Source organism: Trachurus trachurus (assembly GCF_905171665.1).
Source record: "Trachurus trachurus genome assembly, chromosome: 20".
Classification (NCBI taxonomy): Eukaryota; Metazoa; Chordata; class Actinopteri; order Carangiformes; family Carangidae; genus Trachurus; species Trachurus trachurus.
In genome coordinates this window covers 7,362,435-7,387,899 of record NC_139911.1, presented here as the reverse complement: position 1 = coordinate 7,387,899, position 25,465 = coordinate 7,362,435, and the positions used below count along the sequence as shown (strand labels likewise).

General features: G+C 41.6%; 3 protein-coding genes across 3 annotated transcripts; 1 reads left to right on the top strand and 2 right to left on the bottom strand.

The window, feature by feature from the left end:
• Positions 1-408: 408 nt before the first annotated feature.
• On the bottom strand, positions 409-13,503 carry nsmaf (neutral sphingomyelinase (N-SMase) activation associated factor). Its single transcript, XM_083995375.1, has 31 exons — positions 13,376-13,503; positions 11,329-11,415; positions 10,578-10,656; positions 10,268-10,329; positions 9,940-9,976; positions 9,658-9,708; positions 9,351-9,422; positions 9,215-9,262; positions 9,067-9,119; positions 8,850-8,979; positions 8,674-8,745; positions 8,480-8,588; positions 7,654-7,830; positions 7,476-7,555; positions 7,300-7,390; positions 6,790-6,853; positions 6,552-6,603; positions 5,999-6,119; positions 5,762-5,893; positions 5,639-5,681; positions 5,360-5,526; positions 4,747-4,858; positions 4,400-4,458; positions 4,179-4,246; positions 4,014-4,081; positions 3,793-3,916; positions 3,429-3,509; positions 2,857-3,007; positions 2,254-2,356; positions 1,998-2,107; positions 409-1,361 (listed from the first exon to the last, which is right to left on the bottom strand). Exons 1-31 carry the CDS (start codon positions 13,411-13,413, stop codon positions 1,267-1,269), a joined length of 2,736 nt encoding a protein of 911 aa, XP_083851501.1. The 5' UTR covers positions 13,414-13,503; the 3' UTR covers positions 409-1,266.
• Positions 13,504-14,372: 869 nt separating this feature from the next.
• Positions 14,373-18,769, top strand: tmem241 (transmembrane protein 241; the record flags this gene model as incomplete). Its single annotated transcript, XM_083995254.1, has 15 exons — positions 14,373-14,549; positions 15,082-15,128; positions 15,410-15,487; positions 15,574-15,655; positions 15,743-15,820; positions 15,978-16,006; positions 16,174-16,225; positions 16,344-16,389; positions 16,770-16,815; positions 16,911-16,946; positions 17,468-17,502; positions 17,621-17,690; positions 18,236-18,329; positions 18,484-18,548; positions 18,706-18,769. The coding sequence occupies exons 1-15, from the start codon at positions 14,478-14,480 to the stop codon at positions 18,767-18,769; spliced, it is 894 nt and encodes a 297-aa protein (XP_083851380.1). The 5' UTR covers positions 14,373-14,477.
• Positions 18,770-19,178: 409 nt separating this feature from the next.
• Positions 19,179-24,900, bottom strand: rbbp8 (retinoblastoma binding protein 8; the record flags this gene model as incomplete). The annotated part of the gene is made up of 18 exons (XM_083995253.1): positions 19,179-19,267; positions 19,342-19,483; positions 19,568-19,655; positions 19,899-20,100; positions 20,176-20,266; positions 20,416-20,504; positions 20,590-20,743; positions 20,973-21,219; positions 22,082-22,149; positions 22,258-22,331; positions 22,722-22,817; positions 22,917-23,098; positions 23,315-23,387; positions 24,107-24,198; positions 24,279-24,374; positions 24,515-24,557; positions 24,664-24,790; positions 24,892-24,900. The coding sequence occupies 18 exons, from the start codon at positions 24,898-24,900 to the stop codon at positions 19,179-19,181; spliced, it is 1,962 nt and encodes a 653-aa protein (XP_083851379.1).
• Between the last annotated feature and the right edge of the window lie 565 nt (positions 24,901-25,465).

Here is a 25,465-nt window from a genome sequence, read left to right as displayed (position 1 = left end):
GTAGCTCTAACCTCATGATATCCACCTGTGTAGATAGACTCTTTAATGGAGACAAAAGTTTCACCTGAACTGTGCCAGTATCTAAATGTGAGGTTAACGTCATGTTTCAAGTGTGTTCATTGTAAAACTGTGCATCATTTTCTATATAAAACAAACTCAACTGTTGACTACAAATGTGCCCTCAGTTTTATTCCTAATGGATGAAGTGTTTTGACACTGGCCAAACAGCGCCATCTGCTGTCGTGAAGCTGTCATCAGTGTTTATAGATCTAAAAAAAAAGTTCTGATTAAAATGAGAAACTGGATGCAGATAAACATCGGACACAGACACAGTGTGTTGAGTCAGTTTATGCCAGAATTTAGAGAGTTTGAAACAATTGTAGATAAAACTTGTCATCGCTGGAACAAATCAAAACTGACGTCGTCACAGTCTCTGTTCTCCAGGAAGAAACAGACAACTACACAACTTTCACGTCTATATGAAGCGTGATGGGTTATGACTTTAAAATCTCACTTCTCACTGAGACGGTGCATGAATCCTCTTACCCTCGGATGTTTGTGGTTTCTCCTTTTCCTCTTTAAAAAAACACTTGGTGAACTGTCTTTGGATGAATCCTACATGATTGTAATAATTATTCACTTGGTAAAGTGGTTAATACTGCTTTTTCATGGTTTTGCCTGTAAATACACATTATTAACGACGTCTCTTGCTTGTTGCGTCCTGTGCAGCTTTAGGGTTAAAAAAAAAAAAAAACATCTGTCAGTAAGAATCTGCAGCTTGTCAAACTACCAGAAGAAGAGTATTTGTAGAGGTAAGCGTTTAAACACCTGAGCAGCCTGAAGCTCTGACACTTCACAGGATAAAATACATGTTAAGCTGCAGACACATGATCGCTTGTTTAAAAAAAGAAACTGCAACTTGACACATAGCAAACAATAAATGAGGAAAAATAAAACACACAGAATAGGTAATAAAATAAGGCATGTACACTTTAGCTTCCTGTTCTCATGCACAAAACTGCAATTGGACATTTTCTCTCAATATGCAAAATAGCACAGGTGACTAACGTGACTGTTTGCGGCCGTCAGTTTGAGAACAGTTGAGAGAGACTCCGGCCGTCGCTCTGGGATACGGTCAGACATCTCCAGCTCTTTGCGGCCGTGTCGTGAGTCTCTGTCCACGGTCGGCTCCTCTGCAGGAAGCTCGGACCGACCGTGCTGCTCAGTTTATTTCACTGTGTCGAGTCTTTGTGCACAAACGGCCGTTTAACTCTGCAGCTTCCAGAAGATGATCTGTCGGTCCTCTCCGCCCGTGATCACCGTGTTGCACAGGTCGTTCATCCACATGGCCGTGACGGCACCTGGTGCAGAGAGGAACAGTTTCCTTTTTACTCAAGTAGGACAGGTAGAGTAAAACCTCTAAAACATTATCAAAGTTGTTTCTACTGCGTCAGAGCAGATTTGGTGACAGATCATGTTTGTTGCAGTAACTTGGCTCAAGCTTCAGTTATTATAACAATACTAATTTTTTAAAACATGCAGAAAATCTAATCTAGCATCATTCACTCATATCAAAACTTGATAAACAGGCAGGTAGGAGGGTTGCAAGAGGAAACACACACCTGGGACCAAAGACACCATAGGATTTAAGAATATATGTTCAATTAAAATTACGATATAATGGTCATTACACATTTATTTATCATAATAAACTTTAGATTAGCATAATAGACTATAAAGCAGAACTTTAGATTCCACTAATTTATAAAAATGTCTCCTGGTCATTATAAGTTATCACTCTTTTGTCCCTGCTTGGATCCTGTAGGAATAGTAACCGTCAGTGGTTTGGTTGTTGACAGCTTTTGATCTGATCCTCTGAAATGAACCTGCACCGGAGCAGGTTAAGAGTTAAGCATAAGTTACCATGGTTATTTACCCTGGCAACAAGCAGATTACTGTCATAGGAGTGAAACCGCAAAGCCATGTAGTTGAGGTACCTGAGTGTGCAGGGATCCTCTTGGTGACGGTGTTGCTGAGCAGGTCCCACAGCAGGAGGTCTCCAGACCGTCCCCCACACAGGACAGAGTTCCCATCCCAGCAGAAACACCTGGAGACACACACAAACACACACACACACAGAGGACTGAGCTCATCTCCTCCAAATTTGGCCACGGGTCGAATTTAAAAGCTAGGAAAGTTCAATAAATCAAGCCTAATTTGTGATGCTCAGGTTTAAATTCAAAGCGATCGCACCTCTGCTCCTCCTCGGCTTTCACACTTGAGATCACCATCCCCGTCTGGACATCGATGACCTTCATGCAGGAGTCGGCACCGACGCTGAGAACATGTCGACTATCTGAGGAGGAAAAACATGATGGAAGTCATTAAAGTCAACATCTGTAACAGGGTCCAGGTCCTCTGTTTGTTTGCCAGGAGAGTGTGGGAGTTAGAACAGGAACTCATATCCCAGTTTCTCTGTTTTGGAAGTTAAGACCTGACCGAACCAAGCCAGAAAACTAATCTAACCACTGCCAGCACTTCAAAGCATTAAAGTGCTTTGTAGGTACAAAAACAATAAGGTGCTTAAAGAGCAATGCAGAACCAGTTACTGTGCTCTGTATTGACCTTTCAAGGCAAATGTTCTTTTCCTCCGACTGAGAGGCCGCTTGAGGGCTCTGATGAAATCCACTGATCCAATCAAGGAGCTCTTTTATTGAACTGGATACCTTCCAGGGCGAACACAGAGCAGTGTGCAGTCATGTAATTAGTCTTTTAGAGGGATTTCTGCAGAGGCATACCTCTGTCAGAGCCACACACACTGTTTCACATCAAGCTGAATCATGGACAAACACATACCAGGACTGAAAGCTGTGTGGTGGATGGTTCCTGTGTGGCACTGGATTTGCTGCAGATATTCATAGCTGCCGGTGTCCCAGATTGTGACGGTGCCGTCTTTAGAGCCAGAAACCAGCAGAGTCCCGGCCGGATTCAGACCTATGGTGTTCACCTGGACATGGACACACACAGGGAGACAGGGACATAACTTACTATGTACCGTATGTACAGTATATATGTATATATATTATCTGTGATCTCCAGTGGCGACAGCATCTTCGTCTCTGAGCATGATTTGGTTTTAACTATTTTGAGTGGATTTGTGAAAACATGTGACATTACCCACGACTGAAATGAATCTATAATTTAATCAACACTAAACTACAGTGGCTTTGAGAGCTCAACACACTGCGACTTAAGAAAGCACACACAAGGACATAAACATGCTACAAATTCAGAAAACATCATCATCACATGATCAGGAAAAACTTACAACACAACAAAGTGTTACCTTAGCCACTGTTTTTTGTTGTTTGTATTTTAAATGGTTGGATACATACACACTTTTAAGACAAGTTAATGTCCTCACTCACCCCGGCCTCATGTTCCAGTTCAGCCAGCAGCTCAAACTGGGATCTCTTGTGACTGGAGCCGTCAGACGCACAGTGCCAAACCTGGGAGAAAAATAACAACTTACAGGCCTCATTCAGAAAACCACAGTGTTTAAAAAAAAATAATAATAATAAAAAGTCAAATGAGCTCCAGGACTTTCAAACTAGATGATCAAGAGAATATATTTATTCCACTATTGTAATTACTATGAGTATACATTTATATTGGACAAATAGGAATTCATTTGGGCTTATTATATACTAAAAGTAGAAAGTAAAAAATAAAATAAAAACTGGACTAATAATACGTCAAATATCGCAGACTCATCTTATAAATCTCTGTTACCTTGACAGTTGAGTCCCAGGATGCTGTGAACAGCCGCTCGTCAAACCAACACATCTCACTGACGGCGTCGTCGTGGCCCATCAGCGTGTCCTGCCGCCTGCCGTACGGGACGGAGTAGAAATACCTGGGGACAAAAGAATATTCAGTCAGAAGGAGAAAATAACTCGTCTGAGCCACCACACCAGATGTGCAACATGTGTGTGTGTGTGTACTGCACATACACGTTGTTGTCCCATGAAGAACAAGCCACAGTTTTACCGTCCGCCAGCATCAGGCAGGAAGACAAGGCCTGGGGAAAAAAATAAGAGCGAGGTGGAGAAAATCTGTCAGAGCGCTATCGGGAGCACAAGGAGAGACGGTGAACAGGTGAGTGAAGTCCTGCGTACCATGTTGGAGAAGGACATGCTCCTCTGGAACTCCTTCAGCTCCTTGGAGAACATCTTCAGTGTCGAGTCTGAAGACAGAGAACAGATCCACTGTTATCTCAGGTCAAACTGCTTCTGTACTTCAACGTTTTGGACCTCGGCTTTATTTTACATTTATTTTAATGCACAAAATTCCCTCTGACTTATAATCTACATTTGAGACTGAAGATTCGTGTTCAGACCTTGGGACGTGGAGAAAATAGATGCTCCATCTCGGGTCACAGCGACGCCCGTCACAGCCCTGTTTACCACAACACATGGAGGGAAGAGGGTTCATTCATTCATGTAGCAGCCTTACTGTTGTAGTTAACTGAAGGCAAAGCTGAGATGAAGGAGAGAAAACATCTCCAGGTGGCTTTGTCTTGTTTTTCTAACCTGGACTCAGTAGTTTCCCAGCAGCCACCTGTCCTCACACTCACTATTTAAAAACTCTGCAGCTGCCTCTTTGATTTCTTCGCACTTCCTCAAATCTGAACCAGAGTTTTCATTTCATCACTGCTGTTAACTTGACGACGTCCTTCTGACTTACTCTTTGTGGATCTTGTGACTGGAGACCGGTGTCAGGTTGCCCATGTTGGTCCAGGCCAGCTTCCTGCTCTCCTCCGTCAGGTCCTCAAAGGACGAGTCCTCGCTCGGAGAAGCTGAGGGACAAACGACAACAAACAAACAGCTGGAGGAACATGTGGAGACACGTGTTGGAGAGAACGTCAGGGAAACAACAACCGTCTGTTTCTGATTCAAACATATTAATCTTAAATTCATCATCTCAAGGCACTTTTCTAATTGAACATTTTACATTTATTGGTAACTTTTAAGCATTAAATACAGAGTTCATCATTTATAACACATGAATACTCATTAGTATGTAGTTTATAAACACAGTTAAAAATGTTTTACTCATCATTGATAAACACTAACTGTATTTATAAACTACATACTAATGAGTATTCATGCGTTATAATTGAAGAATTCAGTATCTATTAATGCTTAACTAATGCTTAATGGAGTGTACTTATAAAGTGTTACCCATTTATTATATTTATTATATTATTTACAACAGATTAGATGATTCCCATCAAGAGCTGCACTTGGCAGCAGTGACATGGAAAACTTTCAGGTGTGTGTGTGTGTGTGTGTGTTACCTGGAGACAGGTCGCTGCTGGGCGACGTGAAGCTGGAGCTGCGGGTGATGTTGTGAAAGCGCGGTGTGATCCTCTGAGGGTGGGGGCTGCTGAACAGCTGCGTGGGCGTCTGACCGAACTCCAGGATCTGGGTCAACATGGCGATCCTCTCGTCAGGGTCCTCGATGCTGCACAGGCGGAGATGGAGATGGAGATGGAGATGGAGATGGAGAGGTTTGGTAAATGATCCAAAAGAAATGATTTTTGACACTCGACGCTGGAAGTGTTTTCTATTGATACCTGTCACAGTCGATGCTGCCTTCGTAGGTCAGAGGGTGAAACACTGAAACACAAGGAGACAGATGTGAGTGAGTGTGTGTGTTCTCAGTGGGTGTGACGTTCACAGCATCTTCTGTGTTTTACCGTTGTGAGCGGCCACAGCTTCACTGCCTCTCTGTTTGTAGCCGAACACCAGGTCGATCCACTCGTGGAGATGCTCCGACACAAACTGACTCTCCAGCGCCGTCCTGTGCTTCTGAAGGAAGTCACTGGCATCTGGAACCACGACAGAATAAATACACTCATATCAGTAATAATCACCGATTAATAAAGAAAAAGCAGCAAAGAGACGTCATGACACCTGGATCCAGCTGACGTTACCTGAGGCCCACTGTGGGAGAACCACTTCCCCGACCAAGCAGCCGTTCTGCCTCCTGCCCAAATCCAGACTCAGCCGGTTTTCCAGGAAGCTGCAGTCGGTTCCATAAAACTCTGGGATCAGCTGCACGACAAAAATACACAACAATGAGACGAGACCTCTCCGTCACCCCGTCTGTCTGTCTGTCTGTCTCTCTCTGTCACTCACACTGGTTTTAGGTCTCATCCAAGTTCAACCAGAGTCGAACACAAATCAACTGTCTGTGTGAAATCTGTGTGATAATTGCTCTGTCAAGTCTGGAGTGACGGGTAAACAGTGTTTTCTAAGGTCTTGACTTTTGACAGTTCATTTATACACAAAACTAAAATCTGAATCCAATCATATTCAAAGTTTAGATGTTTAATTCAGATATGTAATTTAGATTTTTTTAGGTCAAGTTGAATAATTTTGAATAATTTTGTAGATTTCTACCATGACACATTTCATGAGAGAATATTCAGTGCAAACGTTCATAAAGACAATGAAATCAATAAAATCACACGATCAGCATGTTACCTCTTTAAAGTCGGTCGCTCCCTCTAAACAGTTCTTCCACGTTTCTCCTACACTGTAGCAAAACAAACATTTGATGGTATATGATCAATATTTCAATCATTTAGTACGATTCTTAAAGTTCAGTTGATCAAAAATAAACTTATGTGCTTATTAATTTGTGATTGGTTTTCATTTATAGGAGGTTTGAGAAGAGACACAGCTCAGTGAAGGAGCCTGAGTGTTGAAGATGATCTCTTACCTGTTAAACATGCGATCTGCGTGGTCATAGCGGCCGTTCTGCAGACACAGCATGTGATCTGGAGCTGCAGAGATGAAGAGTTCAAGATAAATAAAACCACACAACAGAGTCAAACTGCTCTGGAGATAAAAACCTGTCTGATTGAAGCATGTTCAACTATTTTTCTCAGCTTTGTTTTAACAGGAAGTTTCAAAAACAAATTTACAATGTGGATTTTGTATTGCATTTGTGTTTTATTGGAAACAGTAAAGGCTGCAGCATATTGAAAGATTTTCTGTTGCTAAAACCTTTAAAACAAGAGAAAGAGAAAAGGCCAAACCTCTTGTTTGAGTAATTAGTCTAAAGATGGTCGACAGAAAGAAAGAAGTCAATACGAGGCTGTTTGGCTCATTCCATCATTGATCTCTTGATTTAATTGTTGGAGGATCATAATTTTCTTCCATCCTTCATTATCCAACATCTGAACAACAACATCATTAACAAATGTGAAATGTTGTTGGTGTGACCTACCGACTCTGACCAGGTAGAACAGGACGTAGCCCGGAGACGAGTAGTGGCTGCCGTACATGAAGCGAGGTTCGGGCATTCCTCTGTAGCGAGACTGTGGACCAAAGAGCATCTCTATGGTTACCGAGGAGACACTCAGTTTGGAAAACAAGGCGACAACAGTAGACGGAGAGTCTCACCAGCAGTCGGTCCAGGCGCTCTTTGTTCAGGGCTCCAACGGGTTTACTCAGGTCCCTGAATGTGTCGGCGTTCGTCAGATCTACAAGGTCACACACACACACAGAACCAAACATTGGCTGAGTGGGCTTTTCACAATAAAAGCATGATGATGTCGTGGCCTGTTGACCTTTGACCCACCTAACTGTGGACTGGCGTAGTCGTCGATCACCCAGGGGAAGATGGGATACTGGGAGAGGTCGTTGCAGCTGCGGTCAGCCAGGTTGTTGAGGTGCAGGAGATACTGGTAGTTACTGAGGTGGCCGCGCTGCCACTGCAGCATGTAACTCTCTGCTGTGTGCTCCATCATGTGGTTCTCTGAGAAGAAGAAGAAGAAAAACAGCAAGAAGTTTTTTTAATGAAATGAGTTGTATTCAAATTTCTTTATTAGGATTAACCCCTTGAGGTGTATCACCTCGTTTTCGAGGGGGTCCCAAGTAAAATTAAGAAAGAAGGATAAGGAAAAGAGAATAGAAACACATAACAAATACAACATACATACAACATTCACACACAAACACTGGAAAGAGTAATCCAGACATTACAAACATTACAGCCTGAGCATACAAGAAATAGTGAGCTATTACAAGCAGTTAACTTGAATGCATATCATATTATGGGGTATAGTAGCTGTACATAGCATCAAGGACTGGGCAGTAGTATGGGGAGATGGTGAAATAAAATGGGGCCAACAGAGTTTTCGCCTGAATTTTAATTTCCAAGTGAAGAACTATTTTTTGTCTATGTTGTTGCACAGTAGATGAAGATCTGGCCATATTTTATACACACACATTAAGTTCATACATAAATGATCACTTTTTCTTGCTGCTGTAATAATTCAAGTTTAGAAAAAAGCAGCACCCTAGCTCATCTTGAGATTTATTCCTCAGCATCTTGAGCGTTATTAATCTGCAGGTTTTAGGGAAGTAGATCATCACTGGATTCACTGGCTCAGCGTTTTTCTCACCCAGGAAGGTGGCGATGTAGTAGTAGATCTCATCTCTGTCTGCTGAGTTGTAAAACTTCAGGTAGATGTCGGAGCAGAAGTCGTTCTCTGTGCAGAAAACCTCCAGACCCTGGACGACAAGTGAACAAACATAAATTAACTCGTATAATAATCATCCTGCTCTGTGTATAAACCAACCTGCTGTCGTCGCTCACCAGAGGTCTGAGGCCGTGCCGTCTTTTGTAGATTCTCCTGACTCTGTGCAGCTTGATTTGAATCACGTGTTCCTGACATGAACAGATGAATAGTAAAAGTGAATTAATGACGACTCATCTATGACCTGCAGGTATCACAGGAAACAACACGCCCTCGGATGCCATGCTCCGCTCACCGGGTATCCGTTCAGCGGCTGGAAGTACAGGCTTTCGTCGGTGATGCAGACGTGGCCCGGGTTGGACACCAGAGGCATGACCATCTCCACGGCGCACTCCATGTGAGGCTTCTCCGCCACGTTCTGAAAGCTTCACAGCAAAAACACACAACCGTCACGCACAGATACGACGAGTATGACGGAAACTAAACTACACAGGAAGTCAACTTCAACGCACCAGTTTTTGTCGAACGACGTCCTCGCCAGCCGTGACTGCAAATTAGCTTCAATCTGCAAATATACACAGGAGGGAATATGTGTAAGAAACACAATTATAAAACAAAAGGAAGCAACAATATATGAGCTGTGTGATGGAAGTGACTCACCATCGCAGTCTGGTCTCCTAGTTTCTCCAGACAGGAAGCTCTGTGGAGCTGCAGGAGAGATGGAGAGAGAGTGTGACAGTTTTTATCAAACACACGCTCAGGAGGAGACGATGGCGCTGGATGAGGAGTCACCTACCTGAAGTAATGTCTGCACAACGTCTTCTGTTTTACTGCAGACCTCCAGCTGAAACACGATTTTGTTTGATCCCTGTCAAAGCAACGAGAGACGTTCGTTACAGCCTGTGTGTGAGGACGTGAACATCTGTTTGGTTTCAGGAAAGTCATCGGAGAGCTTAATGTAGATGTAATTACACTGATTTGATTTGATATGGAGGAGCTTATGATTTTTAAATATAGCTTTCTGGCTGTTTAACACATTGTATAATAACTTCTGGATCACCAGGGACAGTGTTAAACAGCTGTGAACATCAGCAGAGACTCACCCTCTCATTTCTATACGGAGCGATCACGTTACTCTCTTTGATGTAAATAACCTGGAAATAAAGTGAAAATGGGATTTTTAACAATTATTAACAGACAAAAACTGATTTAAACATTTATTAATAATGATACTCTTTATTTATAGAGCACTTTTCATCCAAGAGATGTAGGTCAAAGTGCTTTCATTTAAAATAAATCAATGAAAACAGCCATAATATTAAACAGCAGATGATTTAACATGCATTGAAATACAATATGACATCTCCATGGTAATGAATGCTCACCTGCCCACAGGTAATAGAGATGACTGGTGGCCTCGGCCTGTGAGCAAAACACACAATATGGAAAAAATATTAATATATTAGTTATATATTAGTTACATACTAATATAGTAAATATTAGTATGTAATGTATTTTGGGATTCTGCTTAAAAACAGTGAATGACATCACCAACATCAAATCTAAAGGTCTGGTCAGACACAGTGTGACCACTCATCTGTGATGTTCGTCTCTCCAGGTAAATTGAATATTTGCGTGACTTTTCAAAGTGATCGAACCAGTTTGACAAAACTAAGCAAACACTGAGTGTAGTGGAGGTGAAAGCAGACGCACTCATTGAACGGGTTGTTCTCTCCCTCCACAAACTCGATCTTCTTACAGTCTCGAAGAGGAATCTGCACAAAAACCAAAATTACAGACCTGGTCACTGCGTCCAGAGGAAAAACAGACACACACTGCAAACACCACCACTGACCGCTGTATGAACAGTTAGTTCAGATATTTTAAGCTTTGCATGAGACGATGTCCTCCACATGCACATCTTACTCCTAATATCCATAACTTATCACAACTTTATTACTTAAAAAACTAAATCTGTGATGGCAACAGTTAAAAAGAACAAACAAAAGTTAGTAACACAAACCTTTATAATCGGCTCTGTGAGGTCCTCTGGGTCAAAAATGACAGATCTGGAACAGACTTTGAATGAGCCTCTGCTTTTTCTGGAAGAAAAAGATGATAGGTCTTTACAATTGCAACGCAAAGAAAAAAAGGAAATAGTTTTCAGGAAATCATGCAAATTAACAGCCACTTTGGAGAAGTCCGAAAAAGAAAGTCAACCCTTTTCTATGTCTACATTTTGCTGTGGTCTGGCTTTGTGCTCTAAAGAGCAACCACATGCTGCGCACAGAGTGAAATACTGTGCACTCACAGGAGGAACACGGTTAATATTGAATTGATGCACTAGCGTTACAATATAAAATCTATTGGGTGAGGATGTCACAGTGAGTTTGACAAAGAGACCTGACGTCTGTGAACCACTTTCTCCTCTTTTCAGATCAATATCTCTGTCGTATCGCTCTCACTTTTTATGTAACAATAAAACTAAACTGTGAAAATAACCTTGTTCTGAGAGATTTATGGGTTTCCTTAGTTTGCTCAAGCCTCCATAACAGGATGACATGATGTTTGAACACCTGCAGCTTACAAGCCAAGATAACTACCATGAGCTCTTAAAAAGAAAGGGAGTATAATAAAACCATAAAGACGCTACTGTACAGGCAGCCGCTGATTCTGAGGCTGTGGGTGTTTTAGGGACACAGGAGCCATCCACTGTCTGCATCCAGCCTTATAAAGTCATTTATAGTGAGGCGTTCAATGTCATGAAGGTTTACCTCTCTTTTTTTGAAGTGCTCGTCACATGGTTTGCAGTGTGCTGCTCAAAGTAATACTCCTCCAGGTCCAGTAACAGCAGAGAGAATCTGTGTAGAAATAACAACAGAGGAGTGAGATGATGTGAAACAGCTGCACGGTGACGACAACCTGTTGAACACAGGGGATCAACACTTGTGGTTATTAAAAGAGGAACCCAGATGAATAATAAAAACCCCTTTGCTGCTGAGTGAAGCCCCGTAAATAGCCCTCAGGTGATGTCATTGTCTCGATGTGCATTATGGGTAATGTAGGCAAAGGAGAGGAGAGCTTAGAGTGAAACATGATACGGGATCTCAGGCGTCTGCTGCCAGAAAATGATGCATCATGAGCCTGATGCTGTTACAGGAGGAGTCAGAGACTTTTCTGCATCAGTGCAGCAGTAGAATAACAAGCAGCTGAAAAACACCGACTGGAAACTGTTGGTTACATATGTGTACAACGACCACGCCGAGGAAAAGAAAATGCTGTTATTATAACAAAGACTGGGAAAGCCTTGACTGCCTGTACGCTGTGTTAACTTGAGAAGAACTGTGAAATAGCAAGAAAGCTTTGTGTTAATATGTTTCCTTATGTGAGACAACTCGAGAAAGTTGAATGAAATGAAAAGAGGCAGAATAGAAAGTTTATTTAAACAAAAAAAGTTATTTTCAACTTAATCTCGATGCATTGGAGTCTCACATTGTCCCACACATTTGGTGAGTTAGGATCAGGTCACCCTACATGTGTGTGTGTGTGTGAAGCTGGAGTGTGAAATGATACAAGTAAAAGGGCCTGTGTTCAGTGGTGAAAGTAAAAAATTTACAGCTCACACATGTAAATTGTGTGAGCTCTACTGGATCTGCAGGTTTGATCAACGGCTGTTTACCAAGGAAAGCGTCGTTTCAGTTTCTGAAGCAGTGAATGCATCATCACTCTGATTTCAGGGAGAACCAGATTTAAGGTTTTTTTCAGGTAATTTCCTCTGTTTCCAGTGTCTGTGGCACAAATTATATCAAGACGAACACATTAAAGATAATTCAAAAGCTCTTAAGGACTAAGCCCCTCGCTTTTGTTATATTTGGATTCATAAGCAATTCATTGTAGTCCAGTTCTTTTCCATTTAGTAATGTTCTGCTGAGTGCTCCATTGTGCACTTAGGTCGATAAAATGACTGAGGGGATACATTAATAAATTGTGGGCAACAAAAAAACAATAAAACAGAGCCCCAAATACCCCAGGTTTACTTATAATTTCTATTTCATATAGGCTAAAGTTGCACCACTGACAAATAATACAGTCACTCAGTGGTCAGTCAGTAGCCTATAGCTAAACAGTAACATGTTTATCCTCCATCCTGTGGCCCCTTATGCTAATAACTTAATGCTCACTGTCTGCAATGATCTTCAATATCAATACATAAGATATTTATAATCAATATGTTGCATAATTTTTTATTTTTTTAATGCCAGAAAAACAGTGAAGTATGATGTTTCCTGAAGCCTTTGTCAACATCTTAGGGGAAACAAGTAGGCTACACTTTGGATACTATTACTTTGAAAAGCAGCTTAAAGCATTAACGAGCTTGTCACCATTGTTACCAAATAACATAAACAATACACTGTCAAGGCCCAACAACACATATTTGATAGCCTACATAATGAAGTTAACCTGGTTGTACAGTAGTTGGATGTTTCTGCTCCCTTATTCCTCCACATAGAAGAGCTCGTTTATAAAGAGTCTCCCCCCGGGGAAACCTGGAGGCTTTGACCCGGGTGTGGAGCTCCAGGACGCGGCCACTGTGCGGACTGAGCCCCGCTGGCTGATCCCGCATCAGTCACACACAGCAGCGCATCACACAGCTGACAGCGCAGCTCTCATTAGCTGAGTGGCCCAGTCTGGCGTTATAACGTTACCGGAGACTCTACACAACACAACACACCGACAAACACAACACACCGACAAACACAACAATAACCAGCCCCGCGGTGTGGGGTACAGACAGGTACGGACAGGTGGAGCATCACTGACCTTTCTTTAGTCCGTTCTGGCGTCTTTAAAAAAGCCATAGCCGCTCAAGTGTCCTCTTCACAAACTGAACTCCGACCAGCAGCCGCAGTCGGATCTCTGTAAACACGGAAACCCACAGGAAACCACGTGACTGCACAAAGATTATCACGCGGAGGCCTCACTCTGACTCTGTTTTGGGGTACCGGCGCTGCACAGCGACACGTAGCTCTGACACCAGGTCCAAAATAATACATGGTTTTGAAGAATGACAGTGACACAGTTTTGAAAGTGTATTACGAAATTATAATATTACATAATTAGTATTAGTATATTATGTCATTATGACTGGCATAGGTCTATCAGATCTCTTTGGCCTATTATATCCAAATATCCACAAGTGCTAAAAAAAAAGAAAAATATTGTTTCTACTTATTTAATTTCTCTGACTCAACAATATGATCACTTTTGGATTATATATTATCAATATCATGGATGATGTCTTAGATTAACACACAAACACATAGGCCTAGCCAGGTATAGCCTATTCATTATAGTAGGCTATTAGATTTCAATTTAAGTTCAATAATCAACTTATCAATGCCCTTTTTATTAATATAGAAAGACAGAATTAAAAGAATAAAACCTAAAAGATGTATTTTTTCTGGTTGTCTTTATTTCTAATGCAGCCGCATCATACATGAATGTGTTTGTTTTGACGTCTGCAGAGACCTAGTACCTGCACTATGCACCTTGTTTTGGAGAACTGGAGCACTGGATGTTTGTGGTCGGACCTCAAAGTCTTGGGGGGTCCTGTCCTGCAGGTCTGGGCCCCCCTCAGGCAGTTCTTTTTCTTTTCTTTTCTTTTTTTTCACCCATGTGGTGATCTTTGCTTCCTGCTGCGTAGCGCGCAACGTGGGGGAAGAGGAAGAGGAGAAAGAGGAGGAGGAGGATCCCCGACATAGACGATCTTTGTTAGGCGACGTCTTGACGTGTCACCGGGAGGATGAGGGAAGTTTCGATCTGGAAACGTTTGTGTTGTTAGTTTGAAACAAGCTTCATGTCGACCGCTTAGTGCTGCGTGTGCTGGGGCCATGTCCCCGCTGCAGGCCGCCGGCAGCTCAACATGCAGTGGAGGAGACACATGAGCGGCCTCGTCTTCAGCCTCGTCTTCGTTGTGTCCCATTTCACTAACAAGGTGAGAGAGAGTGAGAGAGAGAAAGGGCTTAGCGGACTGGGATCAGACAAACAGGGTTGATCTAAAGGCTGTGTGGCGCTCATCACATCCAGAGCTTCATGCATAAAGGCAATATTTCACTTATTTCACTCCTCGTCCAGCCAGGACACACAGAGAGAGTCTGTTTAAACTTGTGCGCAGGAGGAAGAAGAGTTCACGCTGATCAGTGCTGGAAAATCCTGGAAAATGTACTATTAAACCCTCATCATCAATCATAACCATGAGGTGCACTGAACATGGTTTAAAAAGCCTTTATATGTTTTATTACTGATGATCAGGCGTGGACGTGAATGCAGCACGCCTCCACTCTTATTCTGGAAGGAAACTGCAGCAGGAAGTAGAAAACTAACACCAGCAAAAGAGGTGCTCAAGTGCAGCCAATCAATAATCAATGACATTGACACATCATCAAGTAAAGAGTAGGCCATGAAGCTAGTTTCTGGAAGTTATGAAAACAAGAGTTTAACTTCACACTTTTTTTCTCTCTTTGCAGTTTGTCCTGTCTGTGTTAAAGTTTACGTATCCAACCTTATTCCAAGGGTGAGTAGCCAAAGGTCAAAGGTTATTTCCTGGTTAATAAGGCTCCAATCTAACACATGTGCCAGCTGATAAGGGCTGTGATTAATGATTATTTTAATAATCAGCAATAGAAGTTAAATGATTTTTGTCTTTAAAGTGACAGAGAACAGGGAAATGTATGTCAAACATTAGGATTATTATTATAAATGTGCGTCTTGGTTAGTGTTAAACTTCCTGTGTGCATCGTGTAAATCAATCCATTGTTAACGTTTCACTAATACAACAAAAATGCATGTGTCCAGATGGCAGACATTTATTGGCGGTGTTCTCCTTCTACTCTTTGGGAAGCTGGGATGGGTGGAGATGAGCCGCATCACCAGGTATCTTAACAGACTACCACATGATTATTTAAAAGTTTTGTTGTTGATATATATATATTTTAATGTCAATTTTTAATGTGTTCCAGATCGGCCGCTCTGCCCTGGCTCCCAGCCTCCCTCCTGTTTGTGGGAAACATATACGCCGGGTCCAGGGCCTTATCACGCATCGTACGTCATATAACCTCCAATATTTAATAATGTCAATTTCATTAACTCCACTCTGAAGGACGTCGTCTGCTTCCTCTCTCTGTGCAGGACATCCCTTATTTCTTCACCCTGCAGAACTCATCTCATGTTGTCAGTTACATAATCCTGAAGGCTGTCTACAGAGAGGTGAGTGTGTGTGTGCATCACCGGCTGCTGCACTCTGTGTATAGTGATTCATGGGAAGCTAATGGAGGCAGATGACCTTGGCTGCAGCTACTGTACAGACTGTGTGAGTGCGCAGTGCACTGCTCTGACATGTCACTCTCATCTCTCTCTTCACCAGCAGAAGACGCAGTGGCTCAAACTGATCAGGTTGGTGACATTTTTTATTTTGGCAATTACCCAGAAGCTGCAGAGGTTGTGAATCTTGTGATGATAATTTAATGAAACCTACATGCAAAGCAATGAGGTATAATAATCAGATATGATGTGGATTATTATGATAAAACGTAAAAGGTTTCTTCTTTTTCTTCCTTCAGCATATGTCTCATGCTGTTTTCAGCCCTCAACCTCCCCCTGTATGATCCTCGGGTAATCCAAACATTATAATTAAATAATGAATGAATTCTTGGAAATAGAAATCCTGTCTTTTTTGCTCATTTTCTGGTTTTAATCTACTCTCTTCTTCACTCGTTTGTGTTTTTTGTAGTTTAACAGAGGTTACCTGTGGGCGGCTGGTCATCTGCTCTGTGTTGGTAAGTCAACCAGTCACAGTGGAGATGTTGCATTCGATCGAGTGGTTTGATGTGACCATGTTTCCTACCCATTGGCAAAGAGTTTTATATCAGTGTCAGAAGAATAAAGATTTATTCTGAAAAGTGTAGATTCACTTGATTCATTGAAAAACTTCCATTTCAGTCCAGCTTTCATACAGATTAGTGCAGGTCAAAACAATACAAGTGAGTGATGAGAGTGCCAATACAGTTTGAGGTATTGCGGCACACGGGGAATAAAAATGATTAAACTAATAGAACAAATGTAAAAACTACAAAAACCAAAGACAATAGAAAATCAAATAATGATGACCATGCAATATTTCAGTCTGAAGCCTGACATGTCCTGATGGATGTTTCAGGTGCGTACAGAGTGTTTCAAGTTCACCGCAAGCCCAGTAACTTGGGGTAAGTGAGTGTGTTCGTCATCTGTTCCTTCTCTCACACAAAGCTCAGTGTCTCAGCTAAGACTTGACAAACTGACTCACTCATTTTTATTATAGTGACCTTGAACAGCAGTGCATCAATTACGTGTTCAGGTAAGAACAAATGGTTCTAAATCATATAAATACAGTATTATGTGTTTTTACATCGTTAAAGCTTCACTTTATATAAATAAACATAAGTGCAAGCTGCTTTAATTCAGCATTTATCAGTGTGTTTACACATCCTGACAAAGCTGAGGCTTGTCCAATTCATCCATCTTCTTCCGCTTATCCGGGGGGCAGCAGTCTGAACAGGAATGCCCAGACATTTCATAACTGTAATCACATAAAAACCTGATGCAACATGCATTTCTGCCCTGTAGTTGATTCATAAGTCAATGTTGACAAGAATATTCACATATTTTCTGCACAAGATAACATATTATATAGGAATCAGGAACATAATGTTTCATCTAAACTGGAATAATCTTAAGAAAATATTCAGAATAAACTTAAATGATCTTTTTAATGAGTGAGTTATCTTCCATTTGTGTAGATCACAACATGATATTAACACCAAGTGCAGCTTCATATTTGGTCAGTGATGAATTAAAGCTTCTGTCTGTCCTCAACAGTGTGCTGCTGCTGGCTGTGGCTGCTCATCCAACAGGTACTGAGAAGATAAAGCTGTAACCATTTCTCTTTTTACTTTATAAATGCATCTATTGTGTTGTAACTCTAAAGGTTAAAGGAGTTATATCTACAGTTGTACCTTTGTTTCTCCACAGGTGAACTCATGGGAGCCATGGAGTTCCCCTCCCTTCAGTCTCACACGTTTCACGGTGGCTGCTGCGCCAGGTATTTTTCTTGTTGGGTTTCTCCTTAAATTCATCAGAAAACAAAACAGTGTTTACCGTTAATTCACACACATCACATCCTCCAGGGTTCAACAATGAGACTGTTTCTGTTTCTGTGCAGCTCAACACAAACACCCTCCTACGTTAATGTGAATCACAGCACAGAGCACATTGTACAGGATCAAAATAGAAAATATTTTAGGTGCCATTTGTCATTTGATAAAGAGCCCAGACTGCCAATGTGAAGTCATAGAGGTGAAGAGGTGAACTATTTATAACCTGCTGTGGTCGACACATGTTGTACTAATTTATAAAGTTAATTTTTGAGTTGATACTAAAGCGTCGGAGATAAGTCTAAGATATGAAACTACACTGAGGTGATTTTTGGTGCTTAAAACCACAAATGTCTCTTTGTGTTTATGGAAAATTTCCATACACGTAATTCTTCTGAATTTGAAACCTCCCAAAATACGTAAATACAGTATGTACATTTAAACGGTTTTAGTTTCGTGCCAAACCTTTGATGAGCCGTGTCTTCCTCCACAGTGCTCTGCTGGGCTTCTTGCTGCTCTTGGCCACAGTGAAACTGAAAAGTGGATTGTCCCTCGAGCACTTTGGGATCTGGATTTTTTTGTCAAAGGTGCGTTTGTTACATCATTTCCTCATATTTAGTTACGACATTGATCAATGATCATAGAATCACACACTTACCAGTCAAACAGAATTGTTACTAATAAACAAAACAGGTAGTAGGTAAAATGAAGCATTTATATTCTGTAATCATTTATTCCCAGGTTACTGCCATGTTCCTGTCACCAGTCATTTTCCCCATGGACTTTAATGTCCAAAGTCTGATGTGGTGAGTAGCTGTTTTCACCCCTCTGTAGTAATGTCACTGTCCAGACTTCATGTTCAACCTTAATGTATTAACTTTTTCCTCATATGAAAGTGTTTTTAAATGTAACTTAGTGATATCTTCACTTTTCATTATATTAATACTGCTGTTTTGGTTCCAGTGTGGTCGTCAGTCACGTTGGGGAGGCCCTGCTGTTGTATTCGGACAGAGAACCTCGGATATAACAAACCACGACGTGCACTTCATAAAGAGATTTCTTTTTCTATAAAGAGTTTTTATACTACTACTATATTTTTCTAATCCCATGTTAACTCTGATAACATGCTGACCAAATGAAATTATCTTAGTATATATATATAACGTCTTTTCATTGTACTCTAATTATGTCACAGGTGAACTGATGGACTGAATAAAAGACTGAATTTAGTTTTGACATCAAGCCTTTTTCTTCACATACATGGTGAAATAAAGACTGCAGCATGAACAACCCTCTATAGACATATAGGAAACTTTTATTTAACCACACATTTTCTAAGCATATTTAGTATCTACAGAAACATTTACAGTTTACATAAAAATTTAAATGAAAGGTTATTTATAAGCTGGATGAAGTTTCTTTCTGACAGTCAAACTTCAGTCGTCCTGCTTTGGGGAGAATAAAGCAGTGAGCGGTTGTCTTCTCCGTGAGCGAGTCTGAGGATTCTTCTCTTCCCTGACGTAGCCTACAAAACAGAAATGAAAAGTGAAGATGGTGCGAGTGTGTAGATTAAAATGTTCAGCTGGACAGATAAATGACCTCTATCGATGCACGTTTGTGTCGATGGAAATCCGACTTCCCAGAAGTTTTCAGGAGTACAAGGAGGGATGTAAAGAAAGCGGTGCCTGGAGCACGCAGACAACTTCTTCTGTTTCTCCTCCTCTGGGAGGTGGGCGTAGTACTGCAGAAAAAAAAAAACATTCTTTACACAGGATCAATGCTAAAACATGTCAGCTTTGTTCTGCTTCATCCCCACGATACTCACAATATCACATTCCTTGCAGGTGGCACCCTTCAGTTTTCTCCTCTCATCTTTCTTGCGAACTACTGCCACATGGGCAAATGTTGGGTGTCTGATCCAGAGAAACAAAATTTATGAGTCTGGAATATTAACAACTGAAGCCTGTCTGCTCCTTCTCCCCATCTCTGTTTACCTTCACATGAAACACACACAGAGCATAAAATATTAAACAACCAAAGCACAGCTCACCGTGCTTTACTGTGACCTGGAGAGTTTTCAGCAGCATCTTCTTGTTCTAGTTTGGGAAACAAACACAAACCAGTGTCAACAGCTCTGAAGACAAACACAGAAATACTGGTCAAACTCTTCTGGAAAACTACCATCGCTCTTTTCTTCTTCATCATCCTCCTCCTCTTCCTGCTCCTCCTCACAGGGCTGCTGGCTCTGGCCTAAGTTTGAGCCGTTGTAAGACTTGTACTCCCCGTACGCTGTGGTGTCAAACATCATGTCCAAACTGTCGTTGGCCCTCTCACCAAGTCCTTGAAAAGCAAGACACACTGTCAGTTTCTGCAGGTACACCTCACCTCAGCAGCTGCTCTAGTGGGTTGTTGGTTGATACTCACCAGAGACACTGTCCCTCTTGTCCCGACGCTGCAGTAAGCTGTGACTGACCCAAGTGCAGTCGGTATCTGTCAGTTCTCCATGATGCTGTCTTTCTTCCTGCTGAAATCCAAACAAAACCTGTGTCAGACTCTGTCTATCCAAGACTGAAACATACTATACATTAGTAAACAGGAGCAGCAGTCACAGGTTTTAACATAATTTCATTAACATTTCTGACATTTGGATGCATCAGTAGCATGTGACCGCACCTCGTCTCCACTGCATTCACTGTCGTACATGGACAGGGCGAGTGCAGGGTCGATGCTCCACATGGGCTCCACTCTGGGCTTCGATCCAGCTGAGAAAAGCAAAGTAAACACAGTCACATTAAATTCAACTGAAATCGATAAAGAGATTGTTTAAACTTTTGCCGAAATACTCACCATCTTCTGCTTCGTGTTGGTCACGTGATGCGTTCAGGTTTCTTTTCTTCCCAACACTGTCAACCGCTCCTTTAACCTTTTCATTTGGCTTCTTGAACGTAGGACTGGAAAAGTTTTGCTTTTGGCTGGAAGTCTTATTTTGTGATGATTTAACCTGTTAAATGTTAAAGAAAAGTTTCAATAAAATTGAAGTCTTATTCTGTTCATTGTTTCGTTAACAGCTACGAGTGTAACCTTTACACTTCAGAGGAGAGAGTTTTGGTTTTTAGATATGTAAAGGTTAAACTGAATTGTTTGCAGGACACTACATGTAGCTCACAAACAGTTGCAGTTCATGTTGCTATCCAACACATTCACACAAGTCTTGAGGACGGATTTCTCACCTTGACGTCCTGTGGCTGCTTCATGAAGCTCTGATTGTTTAAAGTTGTGGACGTCTGTCGGTCCACTTGTTGTTTGACCTCCTTCTGTGTCCCCTCCACCTCCTGGACCCCGACTTGGCCACTGTCACCTTCCTCCTTCTTTCGCTTTGCTTTATTGATTGAATCAACTTCTGAAAACCTTTTGATTCGAGGGAGAAGAGACGGAGACCTTTCAGAGGTGGAGTCTGGACTGTGGGTCCGGGTGGGCCTAAAGACAGGGACAAAAAGTTAGGATATGGAAACGAGAACTGCAGGGAAGCAGAGGAGCACTTCCGATACCCTGGTAACAGTCTTCCTTTCAGGTTTAGAGGTGACCTGATTTGTAGTAATAATAACAAGAAGGTCTCTTTTTAAAAAAAACAGTTTTCCATTACTACTGCTGCCAATCTTTTTGATCTCAAACAGGAGACATTTAACCATAGTATAGAGCCGCATGTTATATATTATTATTGGCATTTTGTTAAAGGGATAGTTCAATATTTTGGCAAATTGGCCCATTGCCATAATCCCTATAGTCATAGCAGTAGGTTCGTTACCTTTAATTGTTGGTGCAAGCTGTTTTTAGAACGGCGGAGCAGAGCCGCGAGCTGCTCAGAGCTACGCTACGGAGGCTAATGGGATTTCTTGGTTTCACTCATCAAACTCATCAAATACACAATCCAACAACTCCAAAACGCTCTGGTGGACAAGTTGTGACCTGCACATTCACCACACTATGAAATAATAATGTAACATTACGAGACTGAGTTGTTATTGTTACTATAGAAAACAGAAGAATAACTAAATCAGCAGAGAGCAGAAAAAAAGAGCGAGTAAGCAAGAGAAGCTTACAGAAACAAGGCTTTTTATAAGCAAAAATTATAAAGTAGATACAGATGAACTCATTTACAAGTTTGGTGGTTTTGTCAGGTAGATGATGTCACAGTTATAAAACAAGTATTTGACCACAACTCAACCAGCCACATACTGGACATTGACTTCCCCTTGTTTATTGAAATGTTGTTTGTTAAAATTACTTATTAAGAATTTAAAATTTGATACTTGTTTTAAGCATGTGCATGCCTCCTTACTGTAAACAGAGGTCGCTCTTCCAGGGAGATTTCGAGCTGCTTTTCTGCCCTGCAGTCATTCCAACTTTCTGAGCAGAGAAATTAAAAAAAAGGAAGCAGGAGAAAAGTGTCAAAATTCAAAATGGCATGTCATTTATCATATTTCCCATACATCATGATCATACAACCCTCCTTACCATTTGATGCTTGTTAAGAAGAAGGTCAAGGCCACACGTTTCCGCGATCACCTCCTCCATAGGAGCTGCCTCTTCTGAAAAGATGCAGACAACCAGAGTTTAGTCTGTCTGTGTATCAGCTCCATCGTATCAAATGACGACGACTCAGCAACTAAATCGAATTTATCTTGATGGATTATGTTCATATCTCACATTAGAGTTCACACATCAGTCTCTACTCTGTGTGTAGAGGTGTTTCTGTCTAACACCAGGATGTAATTAGAGCCGGCAGGGAAGAGTTTTCTGTGTGTGAATTAAGCTGATTATGGTGGGTGTGTTTGTCCAGATAAATGTTGTCTGGTGCTGCACAGGGAGCCGTCAGAGACATGCACACAAGTGAGAGGACAAAACCACTTAACGCACAACAGGAACAGGGTGTGGAATAATTCAAGGGAGGAAAAGCTGTAGAGTAGATGGTGTCATACCTGAGTTCTGGGATACATCCAGTTCACATGTGTTGGGTACGAGCACTTTTGCTCTCGCAGGATTCTTTGAGGCATCGACCGGCTCCTCATTCAGCTCTAAAACAACCACAACAACAATAGCACATGTTAGAAGACTTGATGCCTTCAGGCAGGGGATACAATACATCTCTAGAGGTTATTTAACAGCAGACTGACCGTTGAAGAGCGAGTTGTTACGCTGCGGTAGGGGGAGCTCTGCGTAGCGAACGTGTTTGCGTTTGTCGACATTTTTACGTTTCTTCAGTCGGTTGGTCAAAGGCAGCGAGCTCGGCGGGTCTGGTGTGTTAGGGATGAAGTCTTCATCCTGTTCTGGTGGCGAGGCCTGCTGAGGCTCTGAGCTGAAAACAACATACACACACACACACTGTGAGGTTTAACTGAGAACTGAAACTTGTTCCTAACTCAACCTATCCGCCTATAGAAATGTAAAGAGGAGACTTTAGCTAAGCAGAAGTGAAACCACCTTAGTGAACTATTTTTAATGCATTTTATTTTGCAGAATATATTTACAATGTGAAAGACAAAATGTTCGTAAAAGCATCCAAACAACTTACTGAGACGTCTGTAATTTCTGCAGTTCAGCGTGAAGTTTTCTGTTTTCATCCTCCAGGCTGTTTTTTTCACTCTCTGTGGAACAAATCACAAACGAACAACGTTATGCTCTTCTACATCCCAGGAGCTTCAGCTTGTGGTTTACTGCATGGTCAACATAAACCCGTCATACAATCATAGATGTCATGAGGCCTCTATATTTAATGGGATAGTTCAACATTTTGGTAAACTGGCCCATTGCCGTTATAAAGCAGTTGTTTTCAAGGTGGATTCATGCAAAACCGCTGATGCGTGTTCCCATCTGGGGCAGTTTTTTGGCAAGCAGTCTCTGCATTTGCCTCGAAAAACAACTCTGTCTTGTAACGTTCTGTTATTATCTCATAGCGTGGTGAATGTGCAGGCCACAACTTGTCCACCAGAGCATTTTGGAGTTGTTGGATTGTGTATTTGATGAGTTTGATGAGGGAAACCAAAAAATCCCATTAGCCTCTGTAGCGTAGCTCTGAGCAGCTTGCTCCGCCCTTCTAAAAATAGCTTGCACCGACAATTAAAGGTAACGACCCTACTCCTATACTACTACTCCTATAGGGATTATGGCAATGGGCCAATTTGCTAAACTGTTGAGCTATCCCTTTAACCTTTCTTCCTCACAGCAGGTACAGTATTAATCTGTGGTTAGCTATTGCTCAGTGGAAAAGTAGAACTACTGCACTGAGAAATGATTTGATTCTAGCCAGTATAAATACATAAAACAAGGAAGGAAATCAAGGCATGAGGGATACGGGCCAACTCACTCAGCTTGGCGATGAGCCGCAGATTCTGGTCCTGGTCATCTTTCAGGGTCTCCTCCAAGACGGCACATCGATCACACTCTCCTTCTCGCAGCCTGGAAAACAGTGAACAGAGCTTCTTGTCTTAGGGGTTTCATATGCTTTTGATTTAATGCGTCTCTGGGAGTTCAGTTACCTCTCCTCCAAGAGACCGATGGCGTCCTGCAGGGATTTGTTTTGCTCCTTCAGCTGCTGGTTGCGATTGTAAAACGACTCCAGCCTCTGAGCATCTCTGTGGAACAGGAGGGCAGTGACAGTTTTAGACAGTTTTATTAATTAGTTTACAAGCAGATCAATATTTCTGCTCTTGCCTGCTCAGATATTATGCTTTTTACGTGAATTTAAACAAAATATCTGACACAATATACTCACAAACAGCGTTCCTTTTTCAACTTGCCCACTTTGGCCTCCAGTTCTGCAAACAGCAACAGATTTGTTTTATTTTCCTACTGACATAAACTGATAAGAAAAATTCACTTGATGTATGTATGTGTACAATTATACACCATGGGGGCAGTTACCTTGAAGTACATTGTGATGACAATCTCTGAGCTGCCTCCATAAGTCTTCAAAGAGTTCAGATGATTTGTTCGTGCCACTGCTCAGTCCCGGGCTGCTCATCCTCCACTCGGTCTGTCCTCCAACTACCTGCCAACACAGAAACACAACTATTCGTATCACATGTCTGCGTTCATGTATGATTCAATGCACACACCTTGATTTCTCAATGTATTACCAATAAAGTGTACTGCTGCCATCACTAAGGTCCTTTTTGTGTTGTCAAATCCCATAGCTATACTGGCTAGAGTGAGATTATCCTCGATTTCAGTTAATCTTTACAGGTCTCGCTCAGATATTACACAACTATCTAGACTACACAGACAAACCTGACATTGACATTACAGTCAAACCTCTCTCTATCTTCACACTTCATATCCCAGTGCCAGTTTGATCTTGTAGAGAGTCTTTACAGGTGTATTATGTATTCTGAACTGACACTGACATTACACTCAAACCCTCTCTGTTGATATATTTTGTTCATACTTCATATCCCAGTGCCAGTTTGATCTTGTAGAGTCTCCAAGTCTTCATATAGTTTTGAGACCTAAAGATAAACATGTTCCCTGGCGTATAGGCGAACATATCTAAACTGTGCATGCAGGACAACAGTGTGCACTACTAACTACAATATAAAGAAATGGTGAATGATTGATTAAGAGTCAAAATTGTTGCCGAATGATTTTCTGTCAAAAACCTGTTGAAACATCTTCCTTCTGCTTTATACCTGGCAGACACAACCCAGGGGAAACAAACGTAAACACT

Bases quoted from the DNA above. Each gene is read 5' to 3' on its own strand.
- nsmaf (XM_083995375.1), bottom strand. From the start codon at position 13,413: ATGGCTTTTTTAAAGACGCCAGAACGGACTAAAGAAAG. The intron at 8,980-9,066 runs GTGCGTTGAAGT...TTTGCTGTGAAG, and splicing joins ACGTCGTTCGACAAAAACTG to CTTTCAGAACGTGGCGGAGA. The intron at 5,527-5,638 runs GTATCAATAGAA...CCGCCTGTGCAG, and splicing joins GGCAGCATCGACTGTGACAG to CATCGAGGACCCTGACGAGA.